Here is a 16,268-nt window from a genome sequence, read left to right on the forward strand (position 1 = left end):
TTCTGGACGGGTTAGATGTTCTTGGAAATAAAATACTTTTAAAATAGTTTCAGACCTCTAAAATTATGAATGTTAATTAACTACTTTTTGAATGTGTTTACTGTAATTATAAAACACTTTTAAATTTTTAATTTAGGGTTTGAAATCTTTAGTTTTACCCAATCACAAAAATACAATAACTAAGGTATGGTACAACTGTTGCGAGGAAGGTGAACCATAATCACATAATGAAGGGTATTATTATAATTTCACTGAAACCGTCCAGATACAATCTTATACATTCTTATACCGTCCAGATACAGATTCATTCTCAAGGTCAAACCTCGGTTAAGCCAAATGAAACTTCAAAGCTCTTCAAAAAAAAAAAAATGACTCTGCTGGTCCGGCGGAATCCGCTCCTTTGTCCTGGATCTTAGCCTTGACATTGTCGATTGTGTCAGAGCTATCGATCTCCAAGTTTATGTTTTGCCGGTTAGGGTTTTCACAAAAATCTGCATGCCACCCTTGAGACGGAGGACCAAATGAAAGGTTCACTACTTGATATTGTAGTCTGCAAGCGTGCGACCATCGTCAAGTTGTTTGCCAGTAAAGAGGAACCTCTGCTGGCTTGGTGGAATCCCTTCCTTGCCGCGGATCTGTTGAACCAAAGAAACAGACATCAGAATATATCCATAATTATTACCTTAAAATATTAATTAAACCAAACAAAATATTAACTTAACCAGGATCTCTAGATACATCAAAAATAGAAAAGGAATTATAATAATTTTACCTTAACAGAGTGATGAGGGGGCCATTTATCGAAGAAAAATGCCACCCACAGATAAAGAAGAGAGAAAAAAAAAGACGAAGCGACGAGAGAGTCGGTGGGTAGAGAGAAAGAGAGAGGAAATTTCTCTCCTCTCTCTCTCTCTCATCTTTATCTGCGGTCTGCACCAAGCTATCCTTATGGTTATGGAATTGAAGATGAAGAAAGAAATGTTCTAGGGTTGAAGCAGGACTCTCCTTTTTATAGTTGTGATTGATAATTAAAATGATGGCGGCGGGAATTGAATATGAAGAAAGAAATGGTCTAGGGTTGAAGCAGAGGCTCTCCTTTTTATAGTGGGCATGGCTACAGAACATGCATGTATGTGATACATGCAAGCAATAAAAAAACAGGAAATAAGCAGAGCACTTGGCAGCCAAACACCAAAAACAAACAAAAAAAAAAAAAAATAACTGGGAGCAACCGGATTTTGCAACCGGTTGCCCCTTAAATAAATTAAATGATAATAAATATAATAATATTTAATTATAAAAATAAAATAATAATTATTATTTTAATATTAAAGGACATAACAAAAAAAATTATTTTTATAATAATAAAAAAGGAGTTTCAAGTTTAATGGTATAGGTATTAAGTTAATGGTATTCATTTCATATTTATTGGTTCATTAATTTCATTATTTTCATGGTTGCGAGTAATAATCTCATGTTTCATGTTTATTGTTCTAAGTTTTAATTTCCTTCAGTTTCAAGCTTAATGGTCAATGTATTAACTTAATAATCATGATTTCATGTTTATTGGTCCATTAATTTAATGATTTTCATGGTTGCAAGTTAATGATAACATGTTTCATGTTTATTGCCCTCCGTTTCACGTTTAATGGTTCGGGTATCAAGTTAATGGTTATGGTTTTACGTTTATTGGTCAATTAATTAAATGATTTTCATGGTTGCAAGTTAATGATCTCATGTTTCACGTTTATTGCCTTAAGTTTCAAATTCAATGGTTTAGGTATCCAGTTAATAGTTATGATTTTATGTTTATTGGTCCATTAATTACATAATTTTTTAGGTTGCAAGTTAATGATCAGATGTTTCATGTTCATTACCCTAAGTTTCCAGTTTATTAATTTAATCATTTTCATGGTTGCAAGTTAATAATCTCATATTTCAGGTTTATTACCTTAAGTTTTAAGATCACTGGTTTCAAGTTTATTGATTTAGGTATCACTTTAATGGTCATGATTTCATGTTTATTGGTCCATTAATTAAATAATTTTGAAGGTTGCAAGTTAATGATTAGAAGTTTCATGTTCATTGCCATAAGTTTCAAGTTTATTAATTTAATCATTTTCATGGTTGCAAGTTAATGATCTCATGTTTCACGTTTATTGCCCTAGGTTTAAAGTTCATTGGTTTCAAGTTTAATGGTTTAGGTATCAAGCTAATAGTCATGATTTCATGTTTATTGATCCACTAATTAAATAATTTGCGAGGTTGCAAGTTAATGATCTCACGTTTCATGTTTATTGCCCTAAGTTTCAAGTTTATTAATTTAATTATTTTCATGGTTGCAAGTTAATGATCTCATATTTCACGTTTATTGCCTTAAGTTTCAAGTTCACTGGTTTCAAGTTTATTGGTTTTGGTATCAAGTTAATGGTCATAATTTCATATTTATTGGTCAATTAATTAAATAATTTTGAAGGTTGTAAGTTAATGATCAGAAGTTTCATGTTCATTACCATAAGTTTCAAGTTTATTAATTTAATCATTTTTATGGTTGCAAGTTAATGATCTCATATTTCACGTTTATTACCTTAAGTTTTAAGTTCACTAGTTTCAAGTTTATTGGTTTCGGTATCAAGTTAATGGTCATGATTTCATGTTTATTGGTCCATTAATTAAATAATTTTGAAGGTTGCAAGTTAATGATCAGAAGTTTCATGTTCATTGCCATAAGTTTCAAGTTTATTAATTTAATCATTTTCATGGTTGCAAGTTAATGATCTCATATTTCACGTTTATTCATGTTTCACGTTTATTGCCTCAGGTTTCAAGTTCATTGGTTTCAAGTTTAATGGTTTAGGTATCAAGTTAATGGTCATGATTTCATGTTTATTGATCCACTAATTAAATAATTTGCGAGGTTGCAAGTTAATGATCTCACGTTTCGTGTTTATTGCCCTAAGTTTCAAGTTTATTAATTTAATTATTTTCATGGTTGCAAGTTAATGATTTCATATTTCACATTTATTGCCTTAAGTTTTAAGTTCACTGGTTTCAAGTTTATTGGTTTCGATATCAAGTTAATGGTCATGATTTCATATTTATTGGTTCATTAATTAAATAATTTTAAAGGTTACAAGTTAATGATCAGAAGTTTCATGTTCATTGCTCTAAGTTTCAAGTTTATTAATTTAATCATTTTTATGGTTGCATGTTAATGATCTCAAGTTTTACGTTTATTGCCCTAAGTTTCAAGTTCATTGGTTTCAAGTTCATTCGTTTCAAGTTAATGGTTTAGGTATCAAGTTAATGGTCATGATTTCATGATTATTGGTCCATTAATTAAATAATTTGCAAGGTTGCAAGTTAATGATCTCATGTTTCGTGTTTATTGTCCTCAGTTTCAAGTTTATTAATTTAATTATTTTCATGGTTGCAAGTTAATGATCTAATGTTTCATGTTTATTGCCATAAACTTCAAGTTAATGATGACATGTTTCATGTCTATTGGCCTTAGTTTCATGTTCCTTTAGTTTCATGTTTAGTGGTCTATGTATCAAGTTAATGGTTATGTTTTCATGTTTATTGGTAAAAAATTGCATGATTTTCATGGTGCAAATTAATGATCTCATGTTTAAAGTTAATGATTTAATGTTCCTTTAGTTTCCCTTACTTCTCTCGAGAAGTTTCACCACCTGCCATGGAAACCAAAATCCAACTTTGATTAACAAATATTGTGTTTTAGGTCATGATGAACCAATTAAATAGCATGCAAACAGGTTTCAAATAATGTTTGTCAGAAGTGAACGAGGACTCAGTTTTAAAGAAATAACCTCAGCCGAAGATGCTGCTATTGCTGACAAAAGCAGGCAGCATGTGCAGCTGCTGCAAAGCATTCCAGTAGCTGCAGTTTATTCCATTTGCAGCAAGATGCAGCTGCTGGAGTAAGCTGCCAGTTTTAGGGACATCAGTTGCTGCTGCTGTTGGCATAACTTTTGAACTTATAAAACAACCATTCGAACATACAAAACAAACTTTTGAACATATAAAATAAACTTATGAATTTGTAAAACAAACTTCCAAACATGTAAAACAAACTTATGAACTTATAAAACAACCATCCGAACAAACAAAATAAACTTCTGAACTTATAAAACAACCATCCGAACATACAAAATAAACTTCCGAACTTATAAAACAACCATCCGAACTTGTAAAATAAACTTCCGAACATGTAAAACAAACTTCTGAACATATAATGGCAAAAAGAAATGAAAACTACTGAGGCGGCGGGGATGATGGTGGTGGAGGTGGAAACAGATAAGGAATGCCAAAGTGCTCAAACATGAGGCGCTGTCCGTGGAGGAGTTACTGATGCTGTTGTGAGACATGCTGGTGCTCTTCCAAAACGTGTTGCTGGAAGCTGGTCTGCTGTACAGAAAGTGTCTTCACCTCGTCCATAAGTTGTTGAAGAGTAACTTTGCCGGAGTCATGTGTGTATGTAGGTGGTACATCAGATGCAGAAGCATTATGATCAGGTTCACAAGAAGGAGGGTCTTCACGTCTACGTTGACCCGGAAATGAAGTGAAAAATCAGGCAGCTGATCAGCAGGAACCACAGAATTCAAAGGATGATCATCACTCGGAGGAAACATTGTGTACTTAGCTTCAATATACTTCACCCATGCTCCATTACGCCTCTCAAATCTTAAGGCATACACGACCTTATCTCCTATACTCCTACATGGTTTATAAGACGGTTCGTTTATGGGTACTCTAAAGTATTTAAGGATATGCGTGATGAAATTTCCATATGGAAGAGCACGACTGATTAAGTTAGGTATGGAAAGCATGGTGCGTATAATAGTGTATCCGAGGCTAACCAGACGATGCCTGAGGATAGAATCAATAAAAACAACATCCATGTGGGTAACATCATCTAAGTGCCCCGACCTAGGAAGGACAATATTCTGAATTATACAATATAAAATACCGGATTTGAGGCATAGACATTGAGCATGGAAATAGATTGTACAGACCTCATAAGAAAGATTAATGCACCTACAAATGTTTCTAACGGCATCAACATGAACAAAGTTATCAATCGTAGGAACTTTCCTAGTAGAATATATTTCTAACCCATATTCGAAGGTTCGTAGGATAGAATTCAACTCTGTATCATCAAATTTAATCAAAACTCCTCCAACGTTGGTGATTACTCGATTCTCTTTCTCCGCAGAAGTATCCATATTTGAGTAAAATATTTTCACCAAGTCGGGATACACATTCTCATAAATCGTAAGGGCATTAATCCAACCAACTTTCTCCAACAATTGCAACAAATTTCCATTGCCAATACTAAGACTACGAAGCCAATCAAGCAGAATATAGAATGTATCAAGTACCTTACGGGTCATGAATCTTTAGCGAAAACGGGTGGCCAAACGCTTGTCCGGGAAGTGTTTTGATTCAAAATCAGGTTGTTCTATAAGGCCTCCATCCTTTCGTGTCCATTTGGGTAGTGGAATCGCCTCTTTCTTTTTGTCTTTCGATCTACGTGGCCTTGAACTTGACATTATGATTTTTTAGCGATTTGAAGAGGAATATACTGATTAAATGGAAGATAATGATATTTAAAAGGGATATATGGGTTCAATTTCAGCAAACATTTACCGAAGATTGAAAAATTGGTGAAGTAGCAAGTGAAAGGGGTTTACAAGCAAAAAAGGCTGGTCGCATGAGTTTAAGAGGCTAGCCGTTTAATGTCCAGAGAGCACAAATGCGAAACCGGCTAGCCTGTTGTAGGTAATAGACTAGCCGTTTAAAGAATGTATCCACCAACCCAAGCACCAACCAAACCCATTATTTAATGAAGACATTGAATGTCAAATAAACATAACCTACGCAATACTCTTTTAAGTCCTCAACTAGGTCCTTTTGATGGTCTTGAAATGCTAGAATATTGAGACAAGATAACCAGAGACCATGACAACATCTTCAGACGTGGAAAGCATTTTTGCATGGGTGTTAGACCTCAATAATAACAAGTCATCGGAACAGGCAACAAGTGGAGACTAAGATAACCCATCAAATGATAATGGGACGGAAATTTGTGCAAGTGCAGGTACGTCATTACCACTACAAACTGGCGAAAGTAATGAATATTTTGAGGACATATCTAGTACAGTATCATTTGATCATACGACCTACAGTTTGCCTAAAAAAAGTGAACTAATAAAAGTGGGTGTCGGATCATGTTTTGATACTATCAATAATGCCCACGCATGGTATAAGAATTATGCTAAGTCAGTGGGATTCTCTATGAGAAAAAATGAACTCCGTCGTGACGGCAAAAGTGGTGAAGTAGTAAGTCGGCGATGGGTTTAGTCAGGGTAAGGATACATGTTAAAAAAATAGATGGAGAAAACTGACAGAGTTAAGGAACCAAAGGGCATTACTCGTAACGGGTGCAAGGCGGAACTTTGCGTGAGCTACGAGAAGTTGAAAGGGAAGTACGTGGTACCTAAACTCATTTTTGAGCACACTCATTGCTTGGTTGAATCGCACGAGACACAATTTCTTTGTTCGCACAGCATGTTAACGAAGCTGATTTGGCTCACGCAAAGGCATTGCGACAAGTTGGGGGTGAAAGTGTGCCAGTTCATGAATTAAAAGTCTAATCAAGTAGGAGGGTTCCATCATGTTGGGTATATGGGTAAGGACATGCGGAATAGAATAGACGTAGATCACCGTGCGCAAATTATTGACATCAACACAGAGGCTGTCATTATGTACTTATCTACAAGGGTTGATTATGATGCTGGAGTGTACTTCGAGTATACACTTGATGAGGAAAATTGACTGCGAAACTTGTTCTGGACCGACACTGTTGCTCGGTACGACTATAAACAATTTAGAGATTGGTTCTTTGTTGTCTATGATCTGGGACTAGAACAAAATACTTGTGTGGAAAAAATGTATGCAAAACATAGAAAATGGGTAGAGGCTTATTTGAAAGGAACTTTTTTTGCCAGAATGCGGACTACACAAAGGTGTGAGAGCTTGAATTTTTACTTGCGTCTCTTTGTTGAGCAGAAGCTAAAACTATATGGTTTCATTAGACAAATTCACCGTGCAATGTATTGCATAAGGCACAAAGAAGTCCAAGATGAGTATGACACAAACCACACAACCCATGTTCTTACAACACATTTGCAAAGCATTGAAAAACATGCGTCCGAAATATATACAAGGAATGTATTGAAGTAGGTTCGGACGGAGATCCTCGGAGAAGCCACGTTGGTTATGCTCGAGTGTACAAAGACAACTAATTCAAATATCTATACTTTAACGAAATTTCAGCATCCGGAACAAAAATGGACAGTGGTATTTTATAATAAAGAAGTTCCAATTACTTGTTCATGTAAGATGGTAGAATCAACAGGTATTCCATGTATGCATATATTTCATGTTATGAAGTTCGAGCAACTAGTTCGCATACCACCAGCATTAATTCTTGGTCATTAGACCAAATCAGCGAAGGTGAGTAAAGTAATGAAAAAGACTGCTGTAATGTCACACCTCGATAAGGAAGCGTTAAAAACAACAAAGTTTGGCTCACTTTCAGCATCATGTACTAATCTTTGTCTTTGTATTTTCGCCGCAAAGAATGAACAAAGTTTTATGATAGCGTTAGACGAGATTCAACGGCTGACGCTTCGCTTTGAACAGATGGTTGCCGATGATGAATCAACTAAACAAGCAAAGAATTGTGTACTTCCAGCAGGTATGAAGTTGAAAGACCTGGTTACGGTTAACAGTAAATGTTGCTTTAAAACCGTTAAATACGATGAAGCTAAAAATCGCAAATGCAGTAAGTGTTTTCAACCTGGCCATACTAAACGAACTTGCCCGCTATATCCGCCAAAGGACATGTAGCCCAATGACCTTCATTACAACGTTGGCGGTATTGGTTGTGTTTCGACTGACGATCAGCTAAGGGCTTACTCTTATAATGTGTTAACACCGATTGTTTCGATGGAATCGGGCTCACCAAGTTCCCCAACATTTATGTTCGAGGCAACTTGTCCTTGGAGGCATGAAATCTCAGAAGGAATTGACGGCCATTATGACAATAGTAACACATTTGATATAAACTATGAAACCGATGCAAGCACATACTATAATTAGTGGCCTCATAATAACTTGTAAATGATTTCCCATGATATATGAATTTGCTTGACTAACTTTCTAAGGTTGTTTTACTAACTCGGATTTACATTATGCATAGTTGAGGACGGTACACATACTTGGAGGATGGGGGATAACCGCTAATGATGCACTTTTTGGATCTTAATCGAGGGGACAAAACGAACTTTTTGGAAATCATTGAGTTATATTATCATGTAAGAAGTGAACAATGACAATGTAATAATATATTTTGCGTACTTAGTGATAATAGCAACATTTACAACAAGTATCCTCCTTTGAACAAGCATTAATTAAGACAACCGGTTGACGAAGAAAAAAATCATAATTGCCCCATAAATTCCTCTACGGCTTCGAATCATCAAAATAATTTACATGACTCATATGTCAACTCCAGTTACAAGATAAATTTAGCAAAAGTTTATAGTTTTGAATGAAGTCAGCAAAAAATTATCATAATCCATATTCACAACAATCTCAGCCCTTCCGCCTGAAATGACGTTTTGTGCAACTATTCTTATGACCTTTTCTGGTGGACACATTACGAGGCTTCACTGTTGATGCCAGCTTCGATTCATTTATGTAAGTTGTAGTGTTACTGTAATGTGCATTAGCCAATGCCAATAATTGATCGCGTTGTTCGTTGAACGGAGAGTCTATAAGTTGTAACGACAGTTACGCTCGAACATTCTGTGAGTCATACTGCATAAATAATCATGCACTTTCATCATGTCAATGGCCCAATAACAGTAGTAAAATCAACCAAGAAACCACATAAGGCGAATAAGAGAGCATACCACATACGATTTGTTGGTAATAATTCCAAGAGTATCCATAAATTTGATGACGTAAACTCCACAATCAAAACCGTTAGGTTGCTGAGGAACTCTTTCCCCATGGGTCACTACAAATGATAAGAAACTCCAAACTACTGAATATGTAGCATCCATGACACTATGGAGTATAGCATCCAATGAGTGTAACTATTTTCAAGTGCAAAAATACATCACATATATTAATAAACAATACACAGAAAACTAAACTCATCTTTTTTAGCAAAAATTGGTACCAGCCCAACTTTCGATTTCTGTATGGCCGAGGAGGGCTTCAAGACAGTGGATTAAAATCTTACGGTTGTTGACATTTCTTCACTTGTTGCGCGGAAGACTACATATTTATTTAAGACAAAGAAAGAAGAAAGATTAGACTAAAGGGAAATTATCATTTGTATACCCTATATTTGATCTGTTATAAAAAATACTACAACACTTTGAGGGTGTATCAATCGTCCACCCTTAGTTGACAAAATGTATCAGCTGACCACCAAACCGTTAGTTTTTGTTTGAAAGTTAACGGAATTACAGTGAATTGACGATTTTACCCTTGAAAATTATCACTTGTATCATATGAAAAGACCAAATTACCCTTCTAACATCATCATATTTAAACGGCAACTAACGGTTTGGTGGTCAGTTGATACATTTTGTCAACTTTGAGTGGACGATTGATACATTCTCAAAGTGTTGTAGTCTTTTTGAAAATGGGGTAAACTAAGGGTATACAAATGATAATTTCCCTTAGACTAAATCATATATAGTTTAGACAACAATTAACAAATTATTACTCTATGTATACCTCATCTTCAAGTTCCGGCACCAATTTAGGCTTCATCGCGTCTTGCAATACTCATGCTAACTGTTTTCAACTGGTTTTGGGGTAAGAAAAGCCAAACCAATCTAGAACAATAAATTTGTTATTTTGAGGGGAGATGGGGTACCTCACTGGTTTATTGTGTGTTGGGCGGTGTATCTAAGATTTTGGGGAGGTGAGAAAGGGAGAGAGAGTGGTAACAATGGTGGAAGATCAGAAACAAGAGAGGTATCCTTCAAAATGAGCTTCACGCCTGCAAAACAATGAAATAGAGGTTAGAGGTGAAGCCGGGGGTACCCCGACGTTCACACTCCGACGCTCAAGTTAGCAAACTCAAGCTTTTATTGCAAAGAGAGCTAGCTAGCCCTCTGTAAATTAGGGTTTAAGGTTGAAGAAAACCTCTTTTTTGGAGTGTGAGTGTTTTTGGGCGAATGAGAGCATGATGGAGAATGAAACCTAGGCGCCTTTATATATGGAGTACCTTAGCTGCCACGTGGCGTACCCTTTTTGGCTAACGTCCTTTTACCGCTTTTATGATTCTTGGGGCCGTTATGTGCATGTTCGCGGCGTATCTCATCTTTTGGAAACGTGGCGCGCGCTGGAGAGTGGTCCAGGGTACCTCTGCAGTAGCTGTCGGGTAGGCGGCTAGGGACCACTGTCCTTGGGACAGTGTCCTTCACTTTTGGCAGAGGTAGCAGACGGCTGTCTCTCCTTTTAGCACGTCGCTTTTGATTCCTAATTCTGACAAAATCAAATGATATCTTTTAGGAGGCGGAGACGTTTCTCATGGCGGATATTTTCGGTGGATTCTCTTGCATCCGCTTTGCCGGGTACCTCGAATTACATGGGGTACCCCCTATTACGCAGGGTACCCCTATCTGTATGGGGTACCTCTATTTGTATGGGGTACCTCTATTTGTATGGGGTACCTCTATTTGTGTGGGATACCTCTAATTGTGCAGGGTACCTCTATTTATACGGGGTACCTCAAGTCATGTCGGGCACCTCGGATTATGTAGGGTACCTCCGATTGTGATGATATCATTCCATTGGCTGACACGTGACGCTCTATTACCTTTCCTATCTTTCCCTCAAACAACATCCCCCTAGTTTCTTTTTGGCGAGAAGTATTGGAGGCAAAAGAAACTCATTGTATGAGTGACACGTGGCGATGCGGCTGGACCGGAGGGTACCTTGCTTAGCTTCTTCCCTTAACTAAACTTTGTGTACTTCAAACTAAAAATCTTCTCTTTGTCTTTTCCTTTTCCCGCTTTTTTTTTTTTTTTTGGCCGACGTCCTCCTTTGCATTTTTCCGGCGTCGGTTCTTCTTGGTGGCTGCAGCTGCGGCGGTCGGCGTTGGTTCTCGGTGGTTGCAGCCATTACAGCCGACTCCGGTTACTGCAGCTTCTTCGTTCTTCATTTTATTTACTTATTTATAAATAATTATATATATTTAAGCTTATTTTTATTTTTATACTTGCATATTTTTACCCACTATTTTTGGTTGCCTGCAGCTTCATTTCGCCGCGATTATCAATCCCGATCTGTTGAATTGGTGAATCACAGGTATCCCTCCTCGCTTCTCCTCTTTTGGCGCATTCACAGTGGCGCTATTTTGCATACTCTGAGAAAATTTTGTTTTTGGTTTTTGTTGTTTTTTTTTTGTTTTGTTGGTTGGTGTTTGCATTTGGTGGTTGATGTGTGGTGGATGGTGCTTGGTATGGATATATTGCTGTTTGGAAAACATGTGGCTTGTTGGATGTGTTGTTGGGGGCTTGTGGATATGTTGTTGGGTGTATCGTTGGGTGTATTGTTGGGTGTATTGTTGGGGAACTTGTGGATGTGCTGTTGGGAGCTTGTGGATGTGCTGTTGGGGAACTTGTGGGTGTGTTGTTGGGTGTATTGTTGGGGAACTTGTGGATGTGCTGTTGGGGGCTTGTGGATGTGCTGTTGGGGAACTTGTGGGTGTGTTGTTGGGGAAAAGTAGATGGGCAAAAAGCACACGAGACCCCCGATGAAGCGACGTAAAGTTGGGGCTAGTAGGGTTGACAACCCTCCTGCAGGTTCCCCTTCCCACATCTCCATCAGCGAGGGGGATCGGTCCCCCCCTAGTTCCTCTAGGAGTCGCAATTCTCGTTCTGAGCCCCCTCCTCCTAGGAGTACCCCTCGTGTCAGCCCACGCTTTCCTAGTAGACGGCCTACCCCCCATCCTCGAAAGAAGGGTAAGCCAACCAAGCCTAAAGTTCCAGCTCGTTCCTCTGACCAACCGCCTAAATCTCCCCCTGCCACACCTTAAAAATCTAGCAACCCTTTTTCCCTAGGCATTAGGAGGGCTACTTTGGGGGAGTTGGAGCAAATTAGAGCCAAATACAATATTCCTCCGTCTGTCCAGCTTAGGGTACCCCATGTGAATGAGCGACCCGAGTGTCCAAAGTCTGATGGGATTACTCTCCATATCGACCTCTTCGATCTAGGACTCCGCCTGCCCCTCCAACCATTCTTTATGAAAATGTTTAGTTATTTGGGGGTAGCTCCTGGGCAGCTGTCCCTTCCAGGGTGGAGGACACTGACGGGCTTACATGTGTTATGGTTGGAGGTCGTGAAGCGCGACATTTCTGTTCGGGAGTTGAGGGGCCTTTACCAATTCAAGAAGCCTAAGGGTCCCGGCATTGCTTACTTCTCCCCCTGGGGTGATCATGGCCACATCGTTGAGGGGAACCCCGCCTTAAAGAAGGGTTACCGAAAGGGATGGTTTGTCGCTGAGGGTAGGTGGGGGACAGAGACTCTAGGTGAGAAGGGCGACCCCGTGGAGGTTCCTCATTCCTTCAATGTAGACTGTAAGTATCTCCCTTACTTATGGTTTTTCATCGGAATCTTTCGCCTGAATGTCTCACTAACCTTGAGTTCTTTATGCTTTCGCAGGTGTGACATGGGCTAAAGGATCATGCCCAGTTCAGGAGGTGGGGAGAGAGGTGAAGAAATTTATGGACAGGCTTCGAGGTGCACAGAGGGGTAGTGATGTGCTGGAGGAGAGCCGATTATGGAGAGCGGGGCTGATTGACCGAAGTCCTACACCTGCTCCTGGGGGTGACTCATGTATGATTTGGGTGTCGGGGGGATCCTATTATTACTTATGGGACTGGGGTACCCCATTATTATTGCATTCTTCGTTTCGCTTCTCCGCTTTCCATTTCTTATTTTTACTTTTGCAGTAGTTAGTACTTGTCCAGCTAACATAACTTTTGTGCATTGGGTGCAGTCATGGAATCGACGGGTGATGCTTTCGACGCCTTCTTCCAAGCGGTAGTGGGCGGTGCTTCCGGATCTCAGGATTCGGCGGTACCCCCGAAAGGCTCCCGACCTCCTCGAGCTCCCGGTCCAAAGGGAAAATCTCAGGGTACCTCCCACAGCGGGTCAAAGGGTACCCCTCGCTCGAAGAAGAGAAAATTCGGGCTGGTTTCTACTTTCCCCGATGAGTTACGTGAGGGTGACTTAGACCCGGCTTCTAACAAGGAGGTTTCGCACTTGGCTCGCCACTTTTACTACTCTGCTGAAAATGTTACCTCCGAGGTTGCTGAAGAGGTTGACAAGATGAGCTTGAGCCAGCGTTATGGTCAAGCACTTAGGGCTACCCAAGAGGTAGGCTTTCTTGGGGTACCCCGGGTGTACTCTTCATCATTTTCTTTTTACTTATTTGATCTTTTCGCCATACACATATATTTAACATGTCTTGCATGACCCGCAAGCATCCTTTCTCCTTAGCCACTGCCTTCCGGATCTCGACTCCCTTGTTGCCGCACAGTCAGAGGTCGACAAGTTAAGGAGTGAGCTTCAAAGCCGTCAATCTCGTGAGGATCAGCTCGCTCGAGAAGTTAAAACTCTGCAAGAACGCATTGCTGGCCTATCGGGAGAGAAAGCTAGGGTGGAGAAGGATTGTGAGGAGTTGAGGGCCACCAACGGGGATCTGCTATCTCGGCAAAAGACGATGGCGGAGGATGCATTCTCACTCATCATGACAGAGGTGTGGAGTGTGGATCCGACGTTGGAGGTACCCCGCGTGCAGAAATTTGTCAACAAGGCTGCCATTCTGAAGACAATTGCGGAGCGGAAGAAGTCTTCCCAGGCACGGTCGGGTACCCCTTCTGGGTCACCTGGGGTACCCCATCAGCCTCAGTCGTTGCCCGCCTCGGATGCCCCTATTTCGGCGGCTCATATTCCGGGTACCTCGGAGTCTTCTGCCGATCGCCCTCTAGAGACAGATGTTGGGGATCGCGTTCCCCCCTCGGTGTAGCCTTCTCACTGTGCTCTTGTTTATCGGATCTATCCACATTTTGCTATTTGGACCTTGTTTATTTCTTTTTGGTTTCTCGGGATATTTTGTTTTATTGAGACTTCTCTTTTGTTATGATACCATGCCATCTAGTCCTCTTGTACTTTGCATTATTCTGCAAATGAATGCTTGGCTAAACTGTTATCTTACAAATTCCTAGGGTACCTCTCATTTCATCATTTTTTTTAAAATGGGGTACCCCTGGTACCTTAACAAGTATTCAACATCAGGCGCCTGCTGGTTTACACTGAGCGGCGAATTTGGTGCATGCCCTCCTCGGCAACCATGGCGGATTTTCCACAAATAGGTAATCAAAACATCGTCGCGACATCTCGATCAAAAATTGAAAGTGCGCAATTGGTCCAACCAATCAATTTCTTATTCTTTCGAAGTGCTCTCCGAATTTTTGAATAGCTTACCCCATACTTTGCAAAAGTACGAGGATGGAGGTGTGGGTGTTCTCATACCTAAGCCGAACTTCGTGCCGCTAGGGTATGCCGGTTTTTCTTCACCCTCGGGTCCTCTTTGACCCTCCCTCTCTTTGTCTAGGTAGCTTTGTCATGCTTCCGCAGAAAGGCTACCCCTGGGCTGTTCACTCCATTGCCTATCTTGGCTTTACACAGATCGTCACGATCTAGGCATATCAAGTACCTTGGCTGGTCCTGTGATAGGTTAGTCATAACTGACAAGCGTATGGCGAGAATTGCATATAACCAGATGCGAGGGTATATTAACGGCGATAAATGAATGTAATCTGCATTCTAAGATCGAAGTGGCGAAAAATAAAGAAAGAACTCACATCATATTTGTTGAGAAAGAAAATGCATTTATAGATAACGAAAGCGTTGATCAATACATGACTTAGCTTTGTTACCCTGAGGAGAATGAGAGACCGCAAGACCTCCTATTCTTTTCATTTGAAAATTAAAGAAACTCTAAAGTTGTAACTGACCAACATAGGACATTTGGGGTACCCTATTTGGCCTACCACACAAAAACATTAAAGAAAGCAAATAACAGCAAAAGACTAAAGGTTGAGACACTGTCCTTTAGTAATATTTCCGTACCATTGCAGCGTTCCAGGGGTGCCTCACAATTGTGCCATCCATGTGGAGTAGCCTGTATGCACCTGTCCCAACGGGTTTGTCGATGCGGTAAGGTCTTTCCCAATTTGCCCCGAAAGCACCTTCGTAGGGTACCCTAGTGTTCTGAGTTACCTTTCTCAAGACTAAGTCTCCTTTCTTGAAGGATCGAGGGCGTACCCTTTTTTCATATAGACCCGAAATGCGATGCTGATATATGGCTGTCCTCAGTTATGCTCTAGCCCTTTTTTCAGCCACCAAATCAAGGTTTGAAGCAACCAAGGAGGTGTTCTCGGCCTCATCGAAGTATTCAACCCTGTGAGAGGGTACCCCGATTTCTGCTGGAATCACTGCGTCAACACCGAATGCGAGGGAAAACGGGGTCTCCCTGGTGGAGGTGTTTTGAGTAGTCCGGTATGCCCACAGTACGCCAGGTAGCTCGTCTACCCATGCTCCCTTTCTTTCCTCTAGCTTCTTCTTCAGGATACCTTTGATAATCTTGTTAACGGCTTCGACTTGCCCATTAGATTGGGGGTGGGCAGGTGTAGCAAATCGGTTGGCTATCCCCAACTCCGAACAAAATCTTCGGAATTTTTCATTATCGAATTGCTTGCCGTTATCACTGACAATTGCATAGGGGATTCCAAATCTGCAAATGAGGTTCTTCCAAATGAATTCGGTGGTTTTCCTTTCTGTGATGCTTGTTAGTGGCTCCGCTTCCGCCCATTTTGTAAAATAATCTACTGCCACGATTGCATGTTTTGCTTGCCCCTTTCCGGTAGGCAACGGGCCAATGAGGTCCACTCCCCACATAGCGAAGGGCCAAGGGGAAGATATAACTGTTAGCTTCTCTGGGGGTAGATGGGGTACCCTAGCGAACCTCTGGCATTTGTCACAGCTTCGTACCATATTCTTGGCATCCTCCCGCATGGTTGGCCAGTAGTACCCCTGACGGAGAGCTTTTTGCGCCAGTGATTGTGCTCCATAGTGATTGCCACAAA

At 40.1% G+C, this 16,268-nt stretch overlaps 2 protein-coding genes and 1 long non-coding RNA gene across 3 annotated transcripts; 2 read left to right on the forward strand and 1 right to left on the reverse strand.

The window, feature by feature from the left end:
* Positions 1-210: 210 nt before the first annotated feature.
* LOC127900428 (uncharacterized) lies at positions 211-1,810 on the reverse strand. The gene is made up of 2 exons (XR_008052534.1): positions 773-1,810; positions 211-635 (listed from the first exon to the last, which is right to left on the reverse strand). It is a non-coding gene; the product is annotated as an uncharacterized LOC127900428 (long non-coding RNA).
* A 10,032-nt stretch (positions 1,811-11,842) lies between these two features.
* LOC127900257 (uncharacterized) lies at positions 11,843-12,151 on the forward strand. The gene has a single exon (XM_052434861.1). The coding sequence runs from the start codon at positions 11,843-11,845 to the stop codon at positions 12,149-12,151; it is 309 nt and encodes a 102-aa protein (XP_052290821.1).
* On the forward strand, positions 12,135-14,263 carry LOC127900426 (uncharacterized). The gene is made up of 3 exons (XM_052435467.1): positions 12,135-12,692; positions 12,778-12,951; positions 13,115-14,263. Exons 1-3 carry the CDS (start codon positions 12,359-12,361, stop codon positions 13,591-13,593), a joined length of 987 nt encoding a protein of 328 aa, XP_052291427.1. The 5' UTR covers positions 12,135-12,358; the 3' UTR covers positions 13,594-14,263.
* Positions 14,264-16,268: the final 2,005 nt, after the last annotated feature.

Source organism: Citrus sinensis, chromosome 2 (genome assembly GCF_022201045.2).
Source record: "Citrus sinensis cultivar Valencia sweet orange chromosome 2, DVS_A1.0, whole genome shotgun sequence".
NCBI lineage: Eukaryota > Viridiplantae > Streptophyta > Magnoliopsida > Sapindales > Rutaceae > Citrus > Citrus sinensis.